General features: G+C 44.0%; 1 protein-coding gene across 2 annotated transcripts in view; it reads right to left on the bottom strand.

Moving 5' to 3' along the window:
* Window positions 1-910: 910 nt before the first annotated feature.
* The window catches only part of RNF19B (ring finger protein 19B), a 58,858-nt gene continuing 34,032 nt past the window's right edge, over window positions 911-25,736 (bottom strand). Inside the window, exon 9 of one of the 2 annotated variants that reach the window (XM_063954128.1) lies at window positions 911-1,654. In XM_063954128.1, the coding sequence (XP_063810198.1) occupies window positions 1,261-1,654 (394 nt within the window). In that variant the 3' untranslated portion in view covers window positions 911-1,260. Of the gene's footprint in view, window positions 1,655-11,680; window positions 11,747-25,736 lie in introns of those variants that run through there. The other variant, XM_063954129.1, reaches the window with a different exon arrangement.

The raw sequence follows: 25,736 nt of genomic DNA, 5'->3' as shown, positions 1-25,736 counted from the left end.
AGTCACTTACCTGGTACTGACATATGCAGTGGCTCTAGCGCAGCTTCCGGCAGTCATGTGACCATTACTTCTGGCGCAGACCTCAGAGTGGTAGTTTCTGTATTTTCTGCCTATCCCTAACCTCTTGACATTCTGAGCATGTTAACAGTGTTAATATTAACATTTTAGTTTCAATATTATGAAAGTCGACATGGTAACTGTCAACAATGTGACTGAATCCCCTTAGTAAGACACAGCAAATGGAATATTGTGCCATTGACTTCTTACAATTAGTACTGTGAAGTTACAATACAGAGGGCTGTATCCAATTACTAGCTGTAATTTACTGTGGTAATTGATCCCCTGGGGGCTATCCAATTAGCCCCACAACACCAGCAGTTACCAGGGATTTTTTTATACACCTGCCAGAGGCAGGCGGGAAAAAACATCTGCAATGACGACACCCATCAGCACAGTTTTTTTTGCAAAAAATCCTGGATCCTATGTGTTTTCTGGTGAAAATAGAATATTTTTTTGGTCGATTAAAAAAATAAAATAAAATAAAAATTACAAAAAAAATGGAAAAATGGAATTGGATAGGTCTAAATAAATAAACAGCAGAGAATGCAAAAAGAAATACGAAAATTGCAGGCAAAATGTTTTCATGGATAATTGGTCCGCCCCAGGTGCTACGGAGGAAAAAGCAAGCACTGGACACTTGCTCTACTGTAGCTAGCTCATTTAAATCCTTGTGTACTGCACCTATGAAGTTGCACACTGCATAGTGAAACAACGCACTATTAGCTTACTACTTTTCTGCATGTTTTGCGTTTTCAGTCATCTAGTACTGATCAAATCAATACAATTTGATTTCCCCAAAAAATAAATAAAATATTGAAACCTCTGACTTCAAAGCAAAAATCAGCAGAAATTAAAAGATTTTTAAGAAGTTTTATTTTTATCAACAATTCCTTACAAAGGAAAAAAAAAAAAAAAATCTGATTCACCAAATCCCTTTGTAAATGTTCCACAAAACCAAAATTAATTCTCTATACATCCAGTCAAAGTCAATAAATTAAAGGAATTTACAGGAGCGAGACACAGGCCTTTCACAGTGACGGGCAAAATAGAATATAAAGGTCCAAGACAAAGCATTTATGGAGCACAGCAGGAGGGTGCATTGATTGGCCCTGTCCACTTATAGCAGTGTAACGAATTTCCCTTCCTGGGAAAAGAAGAAAGAAAAGTTGGAAACTCTAATGACGGTAGAAGCTGCTTTCTTCAGACTCTCACTTCTATGAATTCCAGTTTGGAGAGGCCCCCCTCTCGTGCACACAGACCTTCTTGGTGTGCACACATGCGTGGTGGGGGGCTTTCATGACGCTGTTCAGGAGGAGATGGTGGGAGAAGATGGGGGGAATCATACTCCTCGGATGCCAGGTCAGGCACATCATCAGATTGCGCATCGGAACTTTCCAAGTCACTGCGAATGCTCTCGGGTTGAGCTAGCGTAATGTCACGAGGAGCTATTTGGCCTCTGTAAGCATCATCTTCCTCCCCTTCCACAAGAGGGGCTGCAGCATGAAGCGATTCCTCAGTGCTGCTCTCGCTCATCAACTGGTATCGGGAAGGTTTGGCCTCTATGTGAACTTGAATTTCCAGGTTATTGACCTCCCTACACAGAACAAATAGTGGGAAAGCAAAAAAGCAAACAAAAAAAAATTAAGACACAATGGCAAGAAGAGTTATGCAAGCAACACAAACCAGTAAACTGGATTACAAGTAAATGAAATATAAATATCTGGTTTAATATAATGGGGGAGATTTACCAAAGCCTGGAGAGAGAGATAAAGTAACATCCATGCAAACTGTGGGGTTGATCTTATACCCACCTTTAAAGCTTCGTGCTTCACCTCTTTACCGAGGCGAAGCATGAAGCAGCAGCGCAGATATGTAGTAACATACTCAGATGCCGAAGTGGGGCAGTAAAACCCCCCCACCTTCGGCGATCTCTGCCAGTGTCTCACAGTACACCAGCCTAACCTGATGCGCTGTGTCTCTCACCCAGCTGGTTCCAGCACGCATGCATGAGATCTCGCTACTCTTGCGAGATATCACATGCAGGCCAGATCCAGCAGCCACCACAGCCAGGAACGGTGTTCCTGGCTGTGGTGTATGGACAACTACACCTGCCGAAATGGATAGCTACAGGTGTTGGAACGGTCAGTCCAACTGACCGTTCATACATTGCCCCTCATATCGGCGTGCTATCTTGTAGACAGCGGCGCCTAGTGCCCCTTGTCACTGAGCACAGTTCCCTGCATTTGTACATGGGAGAGTAGCGGTGCTAGTGCACATTATGGCGCGGATACTGCTTCTCCTCCATAACGAGCCTACATACATCTACCCCCTTGTTTGAAAAGGGACAGTTAGAAGCTGAATGGTTGGTACTTTATCTTTCTCTAAGGTTTGATAAATCTCCCCCAATATCTTAATATCAAGTAATGTTCTCCTTGTCCTATCTATTCATCCCCTTTGTATGTACTAATAGTTTCTACAACATATGAATAGACCCGTATGTCTCACTATGCAATATCTTTTATTTGCCATATTAAACTTCAAATTGTCCTCCCCCCGATTCTCTTTTGTGAACGTCTGTCCTTGTCTGGTTTTTACACCAGAAAGAGGCAGCAAGGAATACAAGCACAATGCTACAGGATGTAACCGATAGTAATTATACTGTTGTAGAATTCTATCACGCAATGTGAAATTTTCAAAAGCATGCAGCTGTCACCCTGCTGGGACACTATCAGCAGCTCACAATCACTTACCCTTTAGTTGCCCCTGGCAGCTAATCAGTAAAAACACAGCTAGCCACAAGCAAAATAAAACCTCAGCAGAACTTCATCTTTTATGGACAATATTTGTGTAGTTGCAAAGTTCTTAAATGTCCCTCTAAATATCTGAATTGAGCGCTCCTGATGAAAGCAAAAGCCGACTTTGGCTATGATGATAAGGTTACATGCTTGTGGAGCATATTTTGTTACATTATATCAAGACAGGTTAAAGGTATGGGTATGAGGTACCGTATGTAGTCAATTGTGCATTAATCCAGCACATAGGCTCAGAATAACTTTACAAGCTACACTGGCATTTTAGCTGTGGCATACTGCTAACCACTTCATGACCAGACTAATTTACATGTATTCCAATAGGGAGGAAATCAATTAAAATTAGTCATAGGACTACATCTATGAAGAAGAAGTGGCTTTTAAAAGCAAACATGTGAAATTTAAAGCAGCTCTAATAGTAAGTGCAAAGCATGGTGTGTTTTGCACTTAACATTAGTGCTACGTTAAAGGTCAAGCTCACAACTGGGACTTCGTCAATCTAGCCCTTAGTGAAGACAAGCTAATTTTGTATTGTAGTTCTCACAACAGACAGCATGAGAATAGTTTATTTGTGGGTGATTACATTTGGTGTAAAATAAAAATATTAAGAGGATTAAAGGTGATCCCAACACCACATAGATCTGATGTTGCCCTGATGTTATATTTATATATATTCGTGCAACTCCAAAAATGTTAAAATAATTATATCACACACACACACACACACACACACACACACACACACACACACACACACACACACACACATTATATACAGAAATAAAATCACTGAGCCTGTTAATTGTGGGTAAAGGGACTGACCAGGAAGGCACTAAGTGTTAACTGAAAATACGGCCCCATCTACCCCCCCCCCCCCCCCCCCATCCCTTATGAAAGCTCAGATTGGTCTAACCAAGCTACACAAGGAAAAATGAAACAAAAACAAGAGCAAAACATGATTCACAACCAGAACATGGAACAAACAAGACAGGGAGGGATCGCAGTGTCCCCCAGATGGATTCAGATGAAGGGAGTTTACAGTGATTTCAAAAATCCAGTTTCCTCTTTCATCCAATCTAGGGAACATGCATCTGTTGACTGTGAGACTTCAAAAGCAAGCCAATCAGGCGGATGTCTAGTCCGGCAAAGCCGCAGGTAAGACCTTACACCCGATACTAGCATCACATGAACCTAAAGTATGAGATCTGTAAAAACTTCATACAGGGTAGGTACAGAGGACCAGGTAGACCCACTCTGCACAGTTGCTCCACCAAAGCGACATGTTGAACCGCCCAGGAAGCCCCGACAGCACAAGTTGAATGAACCCAGAGAGAGGTAAGAACAAGCTGCTCCAAATGGAGGTAAACCAGACGGACTGTGGAAGAGATCCACCAAGCAGTGAGTTTTTAGATGCCTGCCAACTATGTTTGGGAGCAATCAATCAGGATCAATAAGGAGAGACAATGGGGGTAATTCAGAGTTGATCGCAGCAGCAAATTTGTTAGCAGTTGGGCAAAACCATGTGCACTGCAGGGGAGGCAGATATAACATTTCAGAAAGTTAGATTTGGGTGGGTTATATTGTTTCTGTGCAGGGTAAATACTGGCTGCTTTATTTTTACACTGCAACTTAGATTTCAGTTTGAACAAACCCCACCCAAATCTAACTCTCTCTGCACATGTTATATCTGCCCCCCCTGCAGTGCACATGGTTTTGCCCAACTGCTAACAAAGTTGCTGCTGCGATCAACTCTGAAATACCCCCATGTACGATCCAGATAAATCCAACGGTGTACAGATCACATCCAAGAGAGCCAATGATGAAGACTGAGATGTCGAAGACGACCCTGGAAAAGCTGCAAGAATGATATCCTGATTCAAGAGGAGCTTAGAGAACACCTTGTGTAGGAAGGAAGGCTTAGTCTGAAACACCACCCTTCCAGAATGAAAGATGAAGGGGCCTTACAAGATATTATTATTACCAGTTATTTATATAGCGCACACATATTTCGCAGCGCTTTACAGAGAATATATTGTCCATTCACATCAGCCCCTGCCCCAGTGGAGCTTACAATCTATATTCCTTACCACATGTACACAGACACATTCATGCTAGGGTTGATTTTTTGATTGGGAGCTAAATGACCTACCTGTATATATATTTTTGGATTGTGGGAGGAAACCGGAACACCCGGAGGAAACCCACGCAAGTACGGGGAGAATATTCAAACTCAAAGATAAAGTGGCCAATTCAGAAACCTGTCACACGGACGTAATAGCCAGCAGAAAATAGACGTTATGGTAAGAACTTACCGTTGATAACGTGTTTTCTCTTATGTCCACAGGTATCCACAGGATAACATTGGGATATGGTTGAGCGACAGCGGAAATGGCACCAACACGGTCACGAGCTTCCTGGCCTCCCAGGATGCATCGGGGCCTCACCATATAGTCCCGCCCACTGACTCAGTCAGATCAGTTCTTTCCACAGCGATTTAGGCAGGAGCATCAGGTAGAGACCTGTTTAGGCGATAAGAACACACATGCACACCCTTCCATACAAGAAGGAAGAGGTTTTAGCGATTGTCTAGATCCTCAAATCAGGTGCGTCAGGGTGGGATCCCTGTGGATACTTGTGGACATAAGAGAAATCACGTTATCAACGGTAAGTTCTTACCATAACGTCTATTTCTCTGGCTGGGTCCACAGGATTATCCACAGGATAACATTGGGATTCCCAAAGCCAATTTTAGTGGTGGGGACGCTCCTGATTATACAGGAGGACCTTTCGCCCGAAGTCTGCGTCATGAGAGGCAAAAGTATCCAAGGCATAATGTCTGATGTATGTGTTTATGGAAGACCATGTGGCTGCCTTACATATCTGTTCTGCTGAAGCACCCTGTTGTGCTGCCCATGAAGGACCTACCTTACGTGTAGAGTGAGCAGAGACATTAGCCGGAGTAGGGAGATCTGCATGAGAATAAGCTTCTGATATTACCATTCGGAGCCATCTCGCCAGCGTCTGTTTACTAGCAGGCCATCCTCTTCTATGGAATCCGTAGAGGATGAAGAGAGAATCTGTCTTTCTGATGGCACTAGTACGATCTATGTAGATTCTTAAAGCTCGGACTACGTCCAGCGACGCTTCTCCCGCAGATAGTCCAGATACCTGAAAAGCTGGGACTACAATCTCTTCATTCAGGTGAAACTTTGATACCACCTTTGGAAGATAACCAGATCTCGTTCTGAGAACTGCTCTGTCTGGAAAAAAAACTTAGGAAAGGAGACTTACACGATAATGCACCTAAATCTGACACTCTTCTGGCTGACGCCATTGCCAGTAGAAAAAGCACTTTAGCCGTTAACTATTTAAGATCTGCTCTCTTAAGCGGTTCAAACGGAGGACCCTGGAGAAATTTAAGAACTAAATTCAAATCCCAGGGAGCTGCAAGAGGAACAAATGGAGGTTGAATATGTACAACTCCCTGAAAGAAAGTACATACATCCTGTAAATCAGCAATCTTTCGCTGAAACCATACAGTTAATGCTGATACTTGAACTCTCAAGGAAGCAACTTTCAAACCTTTATCTAATCCTGCTTGAAGGAAATCCAAAATCCTGGATACTTTAAAAGATCTTGGATTCACATTTTTTCCAGTACACCAATGAATATAGGCTTGCCATATTCTATGATACACACGAGCTGAAGAAGGCTTTCTTGCTCTAAGCATAGTTTGGATTACTTGTTTCGAAAATCCTCTTGCTTCTAAGATAGAGGTTTCAACAGCCACGCCGTCAAAGACAGGCGATCCAGATGACTGTGGCAACAAGGACCCTGCATTAGCAGATCTGGACGTTGAGGGAGCAGTATCGGTGCTTCCACGGACATTCTTAGCAGATCTGTGTACCAATGCCTTCTTGGCCAAGCTGGAGCTATCAGAATTATTGCTCCCTTTGCTTGCTTTATTTTTCGCACTACTCTGGGTAACAGGGATATTGGAGGGAACAGATATGCCAAATGAAATTTCCATTCTACTGACAGTGCGTCTACAAGGACCGCTCCTGGGTCCCTTGTTCTCGATCCGTACCTTGGAACTTTGTTGTTTAGACGAGACGCCATGAGATCTCTCTCTGGTAGACCCCATCTATTCACTAGTGTCTGAAATACCTCTGGGTGTAATGCCCATTCAGTTTCCTGAATGGTGTGTCGACTGAGAAAATCCGCTTCCCAGTTCAGAACACCTGGGACAAACACTGCTGACAATGCTGGAAGATGGAGTTCTGCCCATCTTAGAATGGGAGTTACTTCCTCCATCAATATTTTGCTGTGAGTTCCTCCTTGATGATTGAGGTACGCTACTGATGTCGCATTGTCTGAGCGGATCTGGACCGGTCTTCCTTGCAGACTGTCCTTTGCCCGAACTAGAGCCATGTAAATGGCCCTTATTTCCAACAGATTTATTGGCAGGCGACTTTCCCTTGCGGTCCATCTTCCCTGGAATCACAGGCTTCCGAGTACTGCCCCCCAGCCTTGCAGGCTGGCATCTGTTGTCAGGACTTGCCACTCTTATCCAAAAGGGTCTCCCCTTGTTTAAATGGTCTGTCTGTAGCCACCACGCTAGAGACCTTTTTACGTTTACTGGAAACTTTATCTGCTTTTTTATCGTCTGATGATTTCCGTTCCATTTGGTCAGAATAAGGTGCTGCTATGGTCTGGAGTGGAATTGCACAAATTTCACCATGTCGAAGGTTGATACCATCAGACCCAACAGTTGCATTGCTGCATGGACTGACATTGTCTGGGCGTGCAACGCTTCCCGAGCCATGACCTGCACCTTGACTATCTTCTTCTCTGGTAAGAGAACTTTCTGTAGGTCTGAATCCAATATGGCCCCCAAATGAACCATCCGCTGTGACAGATTCAGAGACTACTTTTCCCAATTTATGAGCCACTCGTGTCTCTGTAAACAAACTATTATCTGTTGAAGATGGCTCAGGAGTAAATCTTGTGAATGTGCTAAGATTAACAGGTCGTCGAGGTATGGGAATATTCTTATCCCCTGTTTGCGCAGACAAGCTGCCATAACCACCATGATCTTGGTAAACACCCTGGGTGCTGTTGCTAGCCCGAAGGGTAAAGCTTGGAACTGAAAATGTTCCTGAAGGATGGCAAACCTGAGGTAACACTGATGAGACAGTGCTATATGCACATGTAGGTAAGCATCCCGCACATCCAGAGATACCATGTAATCTCCCGGTTCCATGGCCAACATTATGGAGCGTAACGTCTCCATGTGGAACTTCGGGATCCAAATGTATTTGTTCAACATTTTTAGATTGAGAATTGGTCGATATGACCCATTTGGTTTCTGGATCAGAAACAGATTGGAGTAAAACGCCTGTCCCCTTTGTGATGGAGGTACTGGGACAATCACACCTGACTGCAGTAATTTTCGGACTGCTTCTTGCAGGGCATTGGCCTTCGACTCTATACGAGACGGGCTGGTGCAAAAAAATCTTTGAGGAGGCTGCCTCCTGAATGGGAACCCATACCCCTGAGATACCACCTTTTGCACCCAAGCATCTGTTGTTGACTGTTGCCATATGTGTGCAAAATGAAGGAGCCGGCCCCCAACCCTGGAATCCTCCAGTTGGAGGCCCGTCTCTTCAGGCTGATGGTTTCTGTTCAGGCTTGGAAGCTGGCTTTTTGCCAGCCCACTGCTTCCTACCCCTAGTTTTGAACTTGGACTCCTCTTTGGTTTTCGCTTTGCCAACAAAATGAGCAAAACTTTGAACCCTTGGACTTAGGGTTATAAGTAGCCGGAAATCTGACCTTCTTTGACTCAGCCTCTGATTCTAGGATATCAGATAATGGTTTCCCAAACAGTATATTACCCATGAAAGGCAATGCTTCCAATTCTTTTTTGGATTCCTCATCTGCTTTCCAGGTAAGTAGCCAAACTGCTCTGCGAGCGGCTACTGTCAAGGCTGAAGCTTTAGAAGCAACTGTACCCATATCAATTGCTGCTTCTTCTAAGTATTGGGCAGATTGTCTTAAACAGCATAAAAGGTACTCTTGCTCCGAAGTAGGAGAAGAGATATCATTTTCTAGTTCCTCTATCCATTCGCCCACTGCCTTTGCTACCCAGGCCGAAGCCATAGCAGGTCTCACCACTGCTCCTACTAGAGAAAATACATTTTTCAAAAAACTATCTACCCTTCTGTCTGTGACATCATTTAGCGAGGTAGATGACAGTGGTAAAGCAGATTTATGCACAAGTCGCAGAACATGTGCATCTACTTTTGGAGGAACTTCTCATTTCGAACAATCCACAGCTGGAAATGGATAATAAGAATTCCATCTTTTCGGAATCTTATATTTCTTACTGGGCGTCGCCCAAGACTCATCCATCATTTCATCTGACGCTGGGAACTCAGTTTTCACTGATTTTGTACGTTTAAACAAAGGTGCTTTAGATTTTAACACTTTTAGCTGTCTCTTCCAAAAAGAGAACAGCCTTCACAGCATTAATAAATTCAGCTACATCCTCTGAACTAAAACTCTGCGACTGATCATCATACGGAGTATTTGAATATACTGTATCATCATCTGTTGTATCATCTTGTGTAGTCTGTCACATAGAGGCATCTGTCTTAGTCTTACCTGTCCCTTGGTTGCTTGTAGAGGCTACTGGAACCAAGCCGTAGGAAGGGAGCTGCATGTATGGGTTAATAGTGTAACCTAACCCTTGAGGTGGTGCTACTGGAGCTAACCTGTCCGCTATTGAAGATAGAGTCTTTGTGAACATATTCCATGGTGGCTCTGTTGGTGGCTGAACCAACTCCTGTTTTTTACTTTGCTGAAAAGCAAAACAGTTCGCACACAAGCCCTCATAAGTGACTAATTGATCCACATCAATAAACCCTGTCATACAAAATAAGCATGTTCGGGATGTAGGAGTGCTTGATAAATTCTCCTCGTCACTTTTGCCGCTCACAGACATGGTAATAACAGGATTTTAATATCTACCGGTAAATCCTTTTCTATAAGTCCGTAGAGGATGTTGGGGACACCAAAAGAACCATGGGATATAGACGGATCCGCAGGAGACAAGGGCACTTTAAGACTTTCAAAGGGGGCGTGACCTGGCTCCTCCCTCTATATCCCTCCCCAGACTCCGTTTGGAACTGTGCCCGGAGAAATGGACATTTTGAGGAAGGGAATTAACAAGGTGAGCATCATACCAGCTCACGCCATAAACATGCCGAATAACATGGCATTCAACTGAACACATGCCAACGGACATGAACAAAACTCAGCAACAAGCTGAAGAAACCATAACACAACCTGCGTGTAACCAGAACTAAACTGCAGATACAGTACGCACTGGGACGGGCGCCCAACATCCTCTACGGACTTATAGAAAAGGATTTACCGGTAGGTATTAAAATCCTGTTTTCTATTACGTCCTTGAGGATGTTGGGGACACCAAAAGAACCATGGGATTATACCAAAGCTCTATACTGGGCGGGAGAGTGCGGATGACTCTGCAGCACCGATTGACCAAACTTTAGGTCTTCATCGGCCAAGGTATCAAACTTGTAAAACTTAGCAAACGTGTTTGACCCCGACCAAGTAGCAGCTTGGCAAAGTTGTAATGCCGAGACACCCCCGGCAGCCGCCCAGGATGAGCCCACCTTCCTAGTGGAATGGGCTTTTACCGATTTAGGTAACGGCAAACTTGCCGTGGAATGAGCCTGCTGAATCGTGTGACATATCCAGCGGGCAATGGTCTGCTTGGAAGCAGGATACCCAAGTTTATAGGGAGCATATAGCACAAACGGAGACTCTGTTTTTCTAACTGGAGCCGTTCTGGCAACGTAAATTTTCAAAGCTCCGACGACATCCAAAGACTTTTCCTCAGCCAAAGTGCCAGTAGCCACTGGCACCACAATAGGTTGGTTAATATGAAAAGAGGAAACCACCTTTGGCAGAAATTGTTGCCGAGTTCTCAATTCTGCCCCATCTTCATGGAAGATCAAATAAGGGCTCTTGTGAGACAAGGCCGTCAATTCAGACACCCGCCTTGCGGATGCCAATGCTAACAAAATGACAACCTTCCAAGTGAGGAATTTCAACTCCACTTTACTTAAAGGTTCAAACCAATGTGATTTTAGGAATGTCAAAACCACATTAAGGTCTGATGGTGTGGGAGCTTCCTTTCTGAATGGCAAATATATATTGATTCAAGCTTTTTCACATTAACTAAGATATTTACTGCTCCTCACTTCTTTAGGTTCGTGTTTCCTTAGAAGCTTCACAGATATATTATAAGCAACATTGTATTTCAAAGCATGAATTGTCCATTGTTATAACACCAGATGTATTGGCCAAGGCCAGTCAAGCATATCACCAAAAGTTCTGAACATTGGGGAGGATTTTGACCTGTCCTGACCTCCAGAAAGGATGTTCCGGGAAAGCTGATAATCGCAAAGCAATAAATATATTTTAATTGCAAATTATAATCTTGTTTGACAGATGACGTGTTTCAGTTTCCAAGACATACATGGTGTATTTTGATTGGCTAAATGTATTGGCACACATGAATCCTTTGTTCTTTTGCTATAAAATAAAGCCATGATGGCCCCTAAGACAGATTAACTATGAACTGCTTAGGTTACACAATGATCCTGTGTCACCTTTCCATTCACTGATCTCCAACCGGTTGCTAAGGGGAACAGCATTCTGACTGATGACTGAAGAGAGTTCATAATCAGACCTGAATAGGTTAACATACGCTATCATTTGGGAGCATCGTCCGGGATATTCCAGCATCTCCTCCACTGGCAATAAATCCTCTGATCTTTCAGGAACCGCTGATAACAAAAAAAAAACGGTAAGTGAGATTTATTGTGTAGATTTCTACCTGCTCACTTGAACTCAGCGCTTCTTGTGTAAATCAAGGGGAAGTCCAGTCGAGAAGGTCAGAGAATATCTTAAAGAGCCCAGCGTCAGTCAGAAGAATTTTTTTTAAGGTACCATGATGTATGTTATATTGTTGAAGTATGTTATATTGTTGAATTATGTTATATTGTTGAATTATGTTATATTGTTGAATTGTGGGTAAATAATTTCAGATAATTTGTCACAAGTGCACAGGGGGAATTAATCAAGTATGCAGAAAACTTTAAATTGTGCAAGTACTAATGCATGTTTATTAAGAAAATAGAGCCGTTTTATAAAGGTGGCGCATGGCCAAGATATGTTCTAATGCTGATAACCAGTTTGAATTGATAAATAACCAAAGAGGTATATGCAAATCTTGTACCTGTGTTGTTGTGTTAAGAAAATACAAAGGGTCTGTAGCACCAAGATTGCTGGCAATTACAAGCACTGCAGTCTCATTTGGTTATGTGGAAAATGATGATGAATTTTATTGTACAAAAGGGTGTCATTTTAAAAAGAGAATTGTTGGAACATTACATTAAGAATGATTGATTTAACATCATAACCTATTGGCCTAGGAACCACATAATTCCAGGTCTAAGACCCATGTGCCGTGCAGTCTCAAACAGCTGCCGTGCACGCAGATAACAGATATAGGATTTACTGTCATCTTTGTTTTTGTATCCTTGCACTGTTATATGTACTCTGTCAATATGCTTTTGAAAAGGTGGGGGGGAGTCGGGTTGTCTGCTGAATAATGAAACTAGATTCTCCTACACACACTGATAGGTATTTCTCACATCCAAGCATTCCCGGTGTTAGCTGTTACTTTCTGAAGAGAAACAAGCATTAAACTACAACAGGGATACTGATACAAGCAGGAGTCTATATAGGCAGGGGGATAGACCCTTGGAGTAACTTAACAATAATATTAGGGACGCATCTCAGTGATCCAGAAGAAATAATCTATTATGCAGGTCTCACTTGGGGAGCAGTACTAACAAATTCTCCACCAACACAGGGAAGAAGGGGCAACACTACAACCCCAGTCATTTGTCCACAGACGGATTGAAGAAGCTCTTTTAGAGATTCTTTAACAGGAGATTTTAATTCCCTCATAAGGAGTTATTAAAATACCACATCAGGATGGGTTCAAACCCGTGGATATTGTTAATAACAGGAAGGGTAATGAATCTCTGAAAGGAATTTCAAAAGAGCAGGCTTCCCGTCAGAGGGGACACTTGACCTAGAAAAATTTGCCTCCTGTAACAAAAGTAGAGAAATGGGACAACCCCAGTCATTTTTCCACAGACGGATTGAAGAAGCTCTTTTAGAGATTCTTTAACAGGAGATTTTAATTCCCTCATAAGGAGTTATTAAAATACCACATCAGGATGGGTTCAAACCCGTGGATATTGTTAATAACAGGGAGGGTAATGAATCTTTGAAAGGAATTTCAAAAGAGCAGGCTTCCCGTCAGAGGGGACACTTGACCTAGATAGAGATTCTTTAAAAGGAGATTTTAAGTCCCTCAAAAGGAGTTATTAAAATACCACATCAGGAGGGGTTCCGCGCACGTTCACCCAGGCATGGGAGCGCGGTCTGAAAAGATGTCAGGGCCCGACAAACCCGTGGATATTGTTAATAACAGGGAGGGTAATAAATCTCTGAAAGGAATTTCAAAAGAGCAGGCTTCCCGTCAGAGGGGACACTTGACCTTGGATAATTAAGCATAATAGTAGAGATCAAGCATCCATCTGGATCACTGTAGCAAAAGAATTAGGAGCAGAGAATAGAAGAAGAGATGAGGAAAATGATTTCCCCATTGTACCAGAGTACTCAATAGCACCACAACCAGCGTTAAACTCACTGCCTGTAATTGCAGCAACAGCACCTGCACACTATACCCCACCCCTATACCCAGACATGCATGCACACCAAGGTACCCCTAGTATGAACAGAATGCAATTACCTACAAGCTCACTAACAGTGAAATTAAAAAGATACGAGCAAGGAAAAGAGCGACGAATAATCAGCCCTATCTTAGAAGGATCTGTGGTTGAAAATTCAAATGATTTACCTGAGCTATGTGTACAGAGTATGCCCCAGTGTCCTGATACTTCATCACAAGAAACCCCAACAAGGTTAAAGCAAAGAAATTTTCTACCTAATGCTTCCCTCATGTTTAAACGAGTGGTAGACACCTGCAATCAAGCTGAGTCCAGTAAACAATTGTCCACAATCAGGAACTATAGGCGAAAGGGTGCAAATCAGGTGAAGAGGAGAAGCAAGGGGTTAAGACACAGCCTCTACAGCTTTTCATGCCCAGGTGCATAATGTACAGAATAAACTGACATATTTTCCCAACAGCAGTTTATGCCTATATGGAAAGAATTCAAACCATATGGACACCGGCATGGGTCGACTACCACCAGTTGTGTGAGGCTATACTAGGACCAGCAACTGCCCAAACAGTAAGCACCATGTTAAAAGCAGATGCAGTAGATGATTGCCCAGCCATAACGGACGTTCCGACAGAGAAAAATAGAACAACGTTTGAAAGTGGAAAGATGTACATGACAAGACTTAAGAGATGGTGTCATGCACAGACACTCAGGGCACCAGCAGCCCCAGACTTGAAACAGGAAAAGACTGAGTCCATCAGAACTTACTATGATAAAGTCACTATACGACACACAAGATGATAGAATATGAAGGTGTGCAACTCCTGTGTCGGCAACAGTGTACTCAGTCACCACTGGCAGTTCGATAAAAGTGACTTTACCCACAGGAGACCCAAGGGTTTCAAGAGCTGTTTTTATGCACAACCAGATTCCTCTACGTTTACTTACAGATCAAGCCATTGCAACGACTGGATTGAGAGGTTAAGCCCTACCCTTGCAAGAAAGCAAAGATGTAACCTGAAATACAAGCTGCTATACAAGACTATCTCTCACAGGAAAAGTAAGACAAAGAGGAACAACAACTCCCAGCATAAACATCATTATGTTAAACACCAGCCTGGGTGGACTTGGACTAAGAAAATGACATGCCAGCAGCAGTGAGAAAGAATATGCAAGTAAAGAAAGGACAAAGTATGAAGAATAATGAATGAATCATAAAGAGAGGTGATTGGAAAAAAGAAAAGTTGAGAAACAATATGAAGGTTGCATGAAAGTTTGGAGACTAAAGGAAGTCTGCTTTAAGAAGGACAAAGAAAGACATCTGACAAGTGGTCAGTACTACCTGGCAAGATTACAGAGATAATGCCATGATTTAAAGCAACAGAAGCTCCGGGGTTTAAAGCAAATAATAAGGAACAAGACAGAAAAAGTTCCAGAAAACAAATGAATGATGCTTCTTCTGCCAATATGAAGTACAAGCTTCTTCAGGTACTCCCCAGTGAACATAATGTCTCCAGAAGAAACAGCAGAAGGTATGATTACAGTCACCTTGCCCACTGGAGAAATACGTCTGTGCCTAATGAATACTGGAGCACACGCAGAAGACAGCAGAGGGAGATACCACAAGAACTGATGATATCAGAAATTCTTAAAGGGACAGGAGATGAGAGAAATGCAGTCACCAATACCAGCCCAATTCTTGACCTCGGAGTACATGTCCAGTGACTTTGCTGAAGCACAATGTACTAAAGCTTATCCAAGGAGAATACAGTACACACCAGCAGAAGTTTAACTTTCCAGCAACTTATCAAAGGAAAGAACAAAAAGCCATTTAGAAGCAAGTTAAAACAGAAGTTCAGTATTGACTCATTCCAGCAGTACCAGTTGTAGAAGAAAGGAAGCAATACTACTGGACCGGAATAGCCCTGTGGAGGGGCTATATCACCAAGTGATATATCCACAAAACACACAGCTAAATACAGGATGTGAATGAACTGCTGATTGCCACCACCACTAAAAGAAGTACCAAGAAGGGGCAGTGTCCTTAGTGAAGTTTCTGGAAGACCAAGACTGCAGAGCCTCAGAAGGAGAAATTGCAGCTAGTCAAGCAAGAGTTAATCTTCCTAGGACACTCAAGGTACCAGACATCTAACAAAAGTGAAAAGGAAAAGATTCAGACTGCAAGCTAAGATGCCAACTAGTGTCAAGCAAGTCAGATGATCATTCCTGGGCCTAGTAGGATACTACAGAACACGGATACCTCTAGCACCAGTCTACATGCAAGCATTGTATGACAACACTGAAAGGGAGGAGGGTCCGCATCCTACATACAGCAACAGATGAATTAGGCTATTGAACAGTTGGAAACAGCAGTTGCCTCATCTCAAGCCCTAGAACTAACTGACTATTAAAGAAGGAGGCCATACATAGAAGTCCTTATGCAAAATCATGGACTGAGGTGAAGACCAGTGGCCTACAACTTAAGCAAGCTTGACAGCGGTAATCAAAGAGCACCTACCGGCATCAGAGCAGTGATAGCAGCAACAGCCCTAGAAGAGTATAAGAGCACAGACACTGATGAATCAGAAGTCCTAGAAGAGGACAAGAGCACAGGCATAGTGCTGAATCATGAACTTATCATCCAGGGTCCACATGCAGGTACAGAGAAGCTTCAACAAGCAAGAACCAAACACCTGTCAGTGGCAAGGCTGACCATGTATGAAGTAGCATTGCCAAAATGCGACAAGTAACCATCAGAAGATGTATTACCCTCAACGCAGCAACCCTTTTCCAACATTAATCAATAAAGGTGTTGAATCTCAAGATTCAAAAGGAGGGAAAATCAGATTATCTACTGATGAATGGGAAAGCCAGAAGTTTCTAATATTCACTCACGAAGGTAAACAATATGGTTGGACACAATTACCCCAAGGGGGAGCCACTAGTCCATCAGATTTCTCAGAGGCAATGGCATTAATCCTGCAGAAATGGAGACCACACTTGACAGACACCCAGTTAGTTCAATATGTCGATGATCTGCTTATTGCTGCACAGACAGAGGAGAGGTGCAAAAAGGAAACAGTATCACTATTCATCTTTTTGGCAGAAGAAGATTGCAGAGTGTCAAAAGACAAGCTTCAGCTAGTACAGAAAAAAGTTGTCTTCTTAGGACACTGCATATCTCAAGGAACAAGGCATCTTACTGATAAAAGAACAAAGGCAATAACTCAAGCTAAAACCCCAAGAACATTAAAAAGGAGGCGTCAGCAGAAAACAGGGACACCATTGAAGAAGCAGTAAGACAACTAAAGCAAACCATAATAACAGCCCCAGCATTGGGATTGCCTGATTACACTGTGTATACAAGTACCTCACGCTGTAACAGAAATATTAAGTCAAGAAAATAGCAAGCATCTTTCTGCAGCCAGACTTACCAAATATGAAGTGATTGCCTAGCCTCATGGAATTAGAGACTTTACCTCTTCCTAAATGTCCAAGATACACCACTGGACAATCCAGACATGAACCTGTTCGTCGATGGATCAAGATATTATGATAATGGATCCCCAAAGACAGGATATGCAGTAACAACTGAAACTGAAGTCATAGACTCTGGAGCATTGCTACCAAGTATGTCAGCACAAGAAGCAGAACTCATAGCAATGACCAAAGCCTGCATACATGCTGAAAACATGACAGCTAACATCTAGTCCCAGGATTACGCTGTTATATGGAAAAGTAGGGACTTCAAAAGTGCAAACGGAAAACCCATCAAACATGCCAGTTTGATTATGGAACTCTTCAGAGCATTGGAACTACCTAAAAGAATTGGAATAATCAAGGTACAAGCACATACTAAGAGCCAAACCATGGAAGCTAAAGGAAATGCATTTGCAGATGCAGAAGCCAAGAGAATTGCCTTACAATCAAAAGAACCTGAGCAAGTCTTCGTAGCTCAAGATGTGAAGCAAATGCCTAGTGAACAGGAGCTGATCAAAATTCAACAACAAGCATCACAAGGAGAAAAGGAGAAATGGAGACGATTGGGGGCAGAAGAAGATGAACATGGACTTTGGAAGTCAAGAGAATTGAAGTACTGTCTACCAGCAGCTCTATTTCCACCTATGTTACAAGTAGCTCATGGACAAGTACACCATTCAAAGGAAGCCACGGTGAATAGAGTACAAGAGCATTGGATAGCTCCAGGCTTCAATAAAGCTGCAACAAACTTTGTAGCAGGATGCTGGATCTGTGGAATCAGCAATCCAGGACAAAGAACCAAGACACCTCTAGGAACTATACCCAAAGCCTCTTACCCATTTGAAAGACTACAAATTGACTATATACAGTGGCGACGAAGCAGTCCATATGAATATGTACTAGTAGCAACGGACATGTTTAGTCACTGGGCCGAAGCCTGGCCAGTAAGCAAAGCCACAGCAAAAACCACTGCAAAGAAACTGATAGCAGAAGTAGTATGTAGATTTGGGATACCTGAGGTTATAGAATCAGATAGAGGTACACATTTCACAGGAGAAGTCATGCAGCATATAATGAAAGATTTGGGGGTACAGCAGGCCTTCCATGTGCTTTTCCAGCCCCAGGCGAGTGGGAGGGGGGACATCTGAACTTTGACCTTAAGCTAAAACTACAGAAAATGACAGAAACCAAAAGAGCTTGTCCAGAATGCCTACCTATAGTCTTGTTTAATATTAGGACCACACCCATGAAACCTAGTAAACTGACTCCATATGAAATATTGTTTGGGTCAGCTCTAAGAACAGGTTGTTATTATCCACAACAATTACAACATAATCATGATGATTTTTACAGGTTATGTACAGGAGGTCTGTAAAACATTGACTAACCTCCATTGCCGAGTGTTTTCTTCCATTCCAGACCCAGAAGGATCAGCTACGCATAAGCTAAATCCAGGAAATTGGGTCTATTTAAAGAGACATGTGAGAAAGACCTTTGAACCAAGATATGATGGTCCATATCAAGTGCTGCTAACCATGTCTACCTTAAATTAAGATGAAAGGTCGTGATACTTGATTACGTGCATCCCACTTGAAGAAGTTGACAGTGACTCTCCAGCCAGAAGAATGAAGTTGCTTATCCTTTGATTGTTGTTAGGGGTAATCCCCAAGGTTTGGACTATAAGTCCAGGGGACTGGTTTACTGAAAGAGAATAGTTCAGGCCTAGATAGTGTAGGTAGATATTAGGGAGAAAAAGTGGAATCAAAAAGAGGGGAAATGATGGTGTGGGAGCTTCCTTTCTGAATGGCAAATATATATTGATTCAAGCTTTTTCACATTAACTAAGATATTTACTGCTCCTCACTTCTTTAGGTTCGTGTTTCCTTAGAAGCTTCACAGATATATTATAAGCAACATTGTATTTCAAAGCATGAATTGTCCATTGTTATAACACCAGATGTATTGGCCAAGGCCAGTCAAGCATATCGCCAAAAGTTCTGAACATTGGGGAGGATTTTGACCTGTCCTGACCTCCAGAAAGGATGTTCCGGGAAAGCTGATAATCGCAAAGCAATAAATATATTTTAATTGCAAATTATAATCTTGTTTGACAGATGACGTGTTTCAGTTTCCAAGACATACATGGTGTATTTTGATTGGCTAAATGTATTGGCACACATGAATCCTTTGTTCTTTTGCTATAAAATAAAGCCATGATGGCCCCTAAGACAGATCAACTATGAACTGCTTAGGTTACACAATGATCCTGTGTCACCTTTCCATTCACTGATCTCCAACCGGTTGCTAAGGGGAACAGCATTCTGACTGATGACTGAAGAGAGTTCATAATCAGACCTGAATAGGTTAACATACGCTATCAGGTCCCAAGGTGCCACAGGTGGCACAAAAGGAGGTTGGATGTGCAGGACCCCTTTTACAAAGGTCTGCACCTCAGGAAGTGAGGCCAATTGTTTCTGAAAGAAAATTGACAAAGCAGAAATCTGCACTTTTATGGAGCCTAATTTAATGCCCGCATCCACTCCATTTTGTAGAAAATGGAGAAAACGTCCGAAGTCAAACTTCTCCACTGGAGCCTTCTTGGACTCGCACCAGGAAATATATTTCCTCCAAATACGGTGATAGTGTTTCGACGTCACACCCTTCCTAGCAAGGGATAAGAGTGGGGATGACTTCATCGGGAATACCCTTACGGGCTAAAATCTGGCATTCAACCGCCATGCCGTCAAACGTAGCCGCTGTAAGTCTTGATAGACGAACGGCCCCTGCCGCAGCAGATCCTCGCGAAGAGGAAGAGGCCATGGATCTTCGACTAACAACTCCTGAAGATCCGGGTACCAAATTCTCCTTGGCCAGTCTGGAACTACAAGGAGCGCTGGAATCTGATTTTCTTAGGATTCTCAGAACCTTTGCAATGAGAGGAAGCGGAGGGAAAACGTACACCGATGGATACACCCAAGGTGACGTCAGTGCATCCACTGCCACCGCCTGAGGGTCCCTGGACCGGGAACAATACTTTAGTAGTTTTTTGTTGTGGCGGGACGCCATCATGTCTATGTGGGGAACCCCCCATAGATTCGTTAGTAGGGAGAAGACCTCCTGATGGAGGCTCCACTCTCCTGGATGTAGATCGTGTCTGCTGAGGAAGTCTGCTTCCCAGTTGTCCACTCCCGGAAGGAAAATTGCAGACAGAGCGCTTACCCCAGTCTCTGCCCAGCAAAGAATCTAGGGCTTCTGCCATTGCTGTTCTGCTCTTTGTGCCACCTTGGCGGTTTATGTACGCTACTGCTGTCACATTGTCCGATTGGATCAGGACAGGCCGGTTTCGAAGAAGATGCTCCGCTTGTAGAAGGCCGTTGTAAATGGCCCTCAACTCCAGCACGTTTATGTGAAGAAGAGTTTCCTGACTTGACCATCTTCCTTGGAAGGTCACCCCTTGTGTAACTGCTCCCCAACCGCGGAGACTTGCATCCGTGGTCACTAGGATCCAGTCTTGGATCCCGAATCTGCGTCCTTCTAAGAGGTGAGAGCTGTGTAGCCACCACAGGAGTGAGATTCTGGTGTTGGGGGATAGAACTATCCTCCGGTGCATATGAAGGTGGGATCTGGACCATTTGTCCAACAGGTCCCACTGAAACACTCTGGCATGGAACCTCCCGAATTGGAGGACCTCGTATGCCGCCACCATCTTCCCCAGCAATCGAATGCATTGATGAATGGAGACAGTTGGTGGTTTCAGAATGAGTTTTACCAAACTCTGAGTTTCCAGTGCTTTCTCCGGAGGGAGGAACACTCTCAGCTGGACCGTGTCCAGAATCATACCCAAAAATGCCAACCGGGTTGTTGGAATTAAGTGTGATTTCGGCAGGTTCAAGAGCCAACCGTGCTGTTGTAGAAGCGACAGAGACAGTGCAATGTCCTGTACCAGTTTTTCCTTGGACCTCACCTTTATCAGGAGATCGTCCAAGTACGGGATAATTGTAACTCCTCTTTTTCTGAGGAGAACCATCATTTCTACATGACTTTTAGTGAAAATCCTCGGAGCCGTGGCCAGGCCAAACGGCAACGTCTGAAATTGGTAATTAGTATCCTGGATTGCAAACCGGAGATAACTCAGTTGAGGGGGATAAATAGAAACATGAAGGTAGGCATCCTTTATGTCCAAAGACACCATGAATTCCCCCTCCTCCAGGCTAGAGATCACCGCTCGGAGAGACTCCATCTTGAATTTGAATTTCTTCAGGAAAAAATTTAGAGATTTTAGGTTGAGGATTGGTCGTACCGAGCCATCCGGCTTCGGCACTACAAATAGGCTTGAATAAAACCCTTCCCCTTGTTGCGCCCGGGGGACCGGGATCACAACCTGATTTTGACATAATTTTTGTATTGCTCCACAGACTAGAACTCTGTCTGGAAGCTAAACTGGTAAGGGCGATTTGAAAAAACGGCGAGGGGGAACGTCTTGGAATTCCAGTTTGTACCCTTGGGTCACAATTTGTAACACCCAAGGGTCCAGGTCCGAGCGAACCCAAACCTGACTGAAAAGCCTTAGACGTGCCCCCACCGGTGCGGTCTCCTGTAAGGGAGACCCGGCGTCATGCGGTGGATTTGGTGGAAGCCGGGGAGGACTTCTGCTCTTGTGAACTCAAGGAGGCGGGAGTTCTCCTCTGCCTTTTCTATATTTATTGGGCCGAAAGGACTGCATTTAATAGTGCGGTTTCTTCTGTTGCGCAGGAGCATTCGGTAAATAAGTAGATTTACCCGCTGTGGCCGCTGATACTAAATCAGCAAGGCCGTCACCAAACAGTTCCCCACCCTTACAGGGAAGGGACTCCATATTTTTCTTGGAATCAGCGTCAGCATTCCATTGATGAGTCCATAGCGCACGCCTAGCTGCAATTGACATAGCATTAGCCTTAGCCCCCAGGAGGCCAGCCTCTTTCAAGTACGCAGCAGCGTCCCTGATATAACCAAGCGTCACTAGGATGCTATCCCTATCCAGAGTATCTAAATCCGCAGATAAACTTTCAGCCCATTTTTCAATGGCGCTACTAACCCACGCGGACGCAATAAGCGGTCTAAGCTGCGTCCCCGTGGTAGTAAAAATAGCTTTTAAAGTAGCCTCCTGCTTACGATCAGCTGGCTCCTTAAGAGTCGTCGACTGAGCCGCAGGGAGCGCAACCTGTTTAGACAAGCGTGCTAGGGCTTTGTGTACTGTGGGTGGTATTTCCCACTTATCCCTATCCGCAGCGGGAAAGGGGTATGCCACCTTGATCCTATTAGGAATGAGAAATTTCTTATCAGGTGTATTCCAAATGCCATCAAAAAGGTAATTTAGTTCAAAACGAGGAGGAAAAGAAACCGAGCGCCTCTTTTCTTTGTAAATAAGGACCCTCGTTTCTGGTGTAAAGGTGTCCTCGTCAATACGTAATATGTCTTTGACAGCCACAATCATATATTGAATACTCTTAGCCAATTTAGGATCTAACCTAGAATCAGCATAATCGGCACCGGTATCAGAGTCCGTGTCGGTATCAGTGTCATCTAATTGGTCAACACTATGTTTCAGTGACCCTTGAAATAAAGTGTCATCTACTTATTTCTTCCAAATCTGCAGTTGAGTCAGATTCAGTAAACTTTTGATTTAACAGTGTAACATTAGCATTTAAAGCAGTTAACCAATCAGCCGTCGGCGATGCCGACAGGACCCCCAAAACATTTGGTGTCCCCAATAAATTATCCCCTTGAGAGGAAAATTCTGCCTCAGACATGTTGTCTCCCTAACAGCACCCAAAGAAAAGCCTATGAGGGAACAAAAGGAAAGGAGCCAGCTCACACTCCAGCGCCAAAGTGCAGGTCTGAAATAACCCTCAAGTGTCACAGAGCTGCATCGCTATATATCTGTATAGAAATAATCTGCCCCCCCCCCCCCCCTCGTTTTTATAGCCCCTGGTACTTGTCTGCTGTGAGGAAGGACCAGCGCTGCTGCTTAGAGGAGCAAATGGCACCGAGTGAGCCTGGAGGAAGAAGCCCCGCCCAACATGGCGCGCTTCTTCCCGCTTATTTTTACATGTTTACCCTGGCGGGGGTTTGCGGGCAGTGCCAGGGCACTGTACAGATATGCCAGCCTTTTTTAGGAGGTATTTTTAGCTCCCCAGGGTGCCCCACCCCAGCGCCCTGCACCCAGCAGTGTGTACAGTCCAGGAGCCTGGCGCGCACTGAGCATATCATGCTGCGCGGTACCTCTATATGCCGTCTTTGTTGAAGAGAAGATGTCTTTTCCTCACATACTCACCTGTCTTCTGGCTTGAAGAGGGGGGACGGCAAGTTGTGGGAGCGAGCATCCAGGAGAGCCCGGCATTCATCTCCCCTCAGGAGCTGAAGGCATGCTGTCAACAGCAGCAGAGCCCTTAAACTCAGAAGTGGGTCTAGACTGCTCTCCCCTCTTTCCCACGAAGCAGGGAGTCTGTAGCCAGCAGATCTCCCCAAAATAAAAAACCTAACATTAAGTCTTTTCAGAGAAACTCTAAAAGCTCCCCCGAGTGCCTCCATCTCGCAGGGCACATTTTCTAAACTGAGTCTGGGGAGGGATATAGAGGGAGGAGCCAGGTCACGCCCCCTTTGAAAGTCTTAAAGTGCCCATGTCTCCTGCGGATCAGTCTATATCCCATGGTTCTTTTGGTGTCCCCAACATCCTCAAGGACGTAATAGAAAATCTGTTAATGACTACACAATTTGCGACTGAACATCACCTATATATGAGTATATAGAGATCAATCTGACCACAGTGCACCTGAATTGAGGGTCAGAACAGGACTGATATTACACAGAAAAGTCAGCAGTCAGTCACATGTTAAAGCATTAGACATTGTCATATGAGAATAAAACCCCCATTACAACTTATAAATAAGTAGGAAAATTGTACTTCTGTTTTAACTGGTTCTTTATCAACATAACATGCAGAAAACACAGTAATAAAAAGATCTCATATGCAATAGGTACTAAAAATTAACAATTCATACTAACAAGTAGAGAGAATTTTTTGTACTGTATACTCTTCCTCTGGAGAGCAGAATACAGGGAGACTCACCACACTTCCATATCCAAGCAAATGCGCTCGTGAGACGCTGAGTGGATTCAGACGCTACTGATGTACACTACCGCTCTTGGTAACGGACACAGTCGCTCCTGCGGACACGGACGCTCAGCGACTTCCACGTGTATACAGACGCTAAGGCCTGCGACTCGGTCTAGGCGGGATCTCTAGTGTACACAACCGAAGCGTCTAAGCTGCGACCGAGTACCCTCGTGGTAGCGTCTGAGCCGGACGTGAGGTCATTCAGGTCATGAAACGAGAGACGCGCGGAAACTGGCCATGAACTCGGAGGAGGGGCGGCCAGGAGAGCGTCTGAATCCCCCTGTTGACTTAAACCCTAAGGATCACGGCCTCTACCTAGTCCTGGCGGTATCCGTTCACATGGTCGACCATGTTATGGTCGACAGTCATTAGGTCGACCACTATTGGTCGACATTGACATGGTCGACATGGACGACACATGAAAATGGTCGACACATGAAAATGGTCGATATGAGTTTAACTTTTTTTTCTTTTGGGGAACTTTTCCATACTTTACGATCCACATGGACTACGATTGGAACGGTAAAGTGTGCCGAGCGAAGCGAAGGCACCATGCGAAGGGACGCGGTGCACTAATTGGGGTTCCCAGTCACTTTACGCAAAAAACGACACCAAAAAAAGTTAAAAAACTCCTGTCGACCTTTTCATGTGTCGACCTTTTCATGTGTCGACCATGTGTCCATGTCGACCAAGTCAATGTCGACAAATAGTGGTCGACCTAATGACTGTCGACCATAACATGGTCGACCATTCATACCGGAACCAGTCCTGGCGCCTATGATCCCTAGAGCGTAGCGCTGTCGCACTCGAGATGTTCGGCGCATCAACACACTGTAGTCTCCACCAAATCAGTGTAGCTGTGTCCGGACCCCCCTAGTAAGAGGAAATCCATAGACTTACCGTCCCCCCATGCTCTGGCCACAGCCTGGTTACGTCTGCTGGAGCTGCTAGAACATCTGACACAGACGCCCGTTGAGACAGCACTATTACCGCAAAGGTAAGCGTTGATGCGACCCGGTGGGGAGTTGTTGGAGCGACTTATTCCAGTATGCGTTTAAGACGCTATTAAGAAAAGTTGCTAAAAAAAAAAAAAAAAAAAAGTAAGTCTATAAAAATAAAATAAAAAGCTTGAGGCTGCTTTATTCACAGCAGCCCTGTGACCATGCGGCTTCCTGCCGCACCAAGCAAAAAACTGATCTGAGTCAGTGGGCGGGACTATATGGTGAGGCCCCGATGCATCCTGGGAGGCCAGAAAGCTTGTGACCGTGGTGGTGCCATTTCCGCTGTCGCTCAACCATATCCCAATGTTATTCTGTGGACCCAGCCAGAGAAAACAACCTTCATGGTAAGATAGTTATTCCACTGTATCTGCCTGGGAGC

Source organism: Pseudophryne corroboree, chromosome 2 (assembly GCF_028390025.1).
Source record: "Pseudophryne corroboree isolate aPseCor3 chromosome 2, aPseCor3.hap2, whole genome shotgun sequence".
Taxonomy (NCBI): domain Eukaryota; kingdom Metazoa; phylum Chordata; class Amphibia; order Anura; family Myobatrachidae; genus Pseudophryne; species Pseudophryne corroboree.
This window is presented reverse-complemented; position numbering and strand designations above follow the sequence as displayed.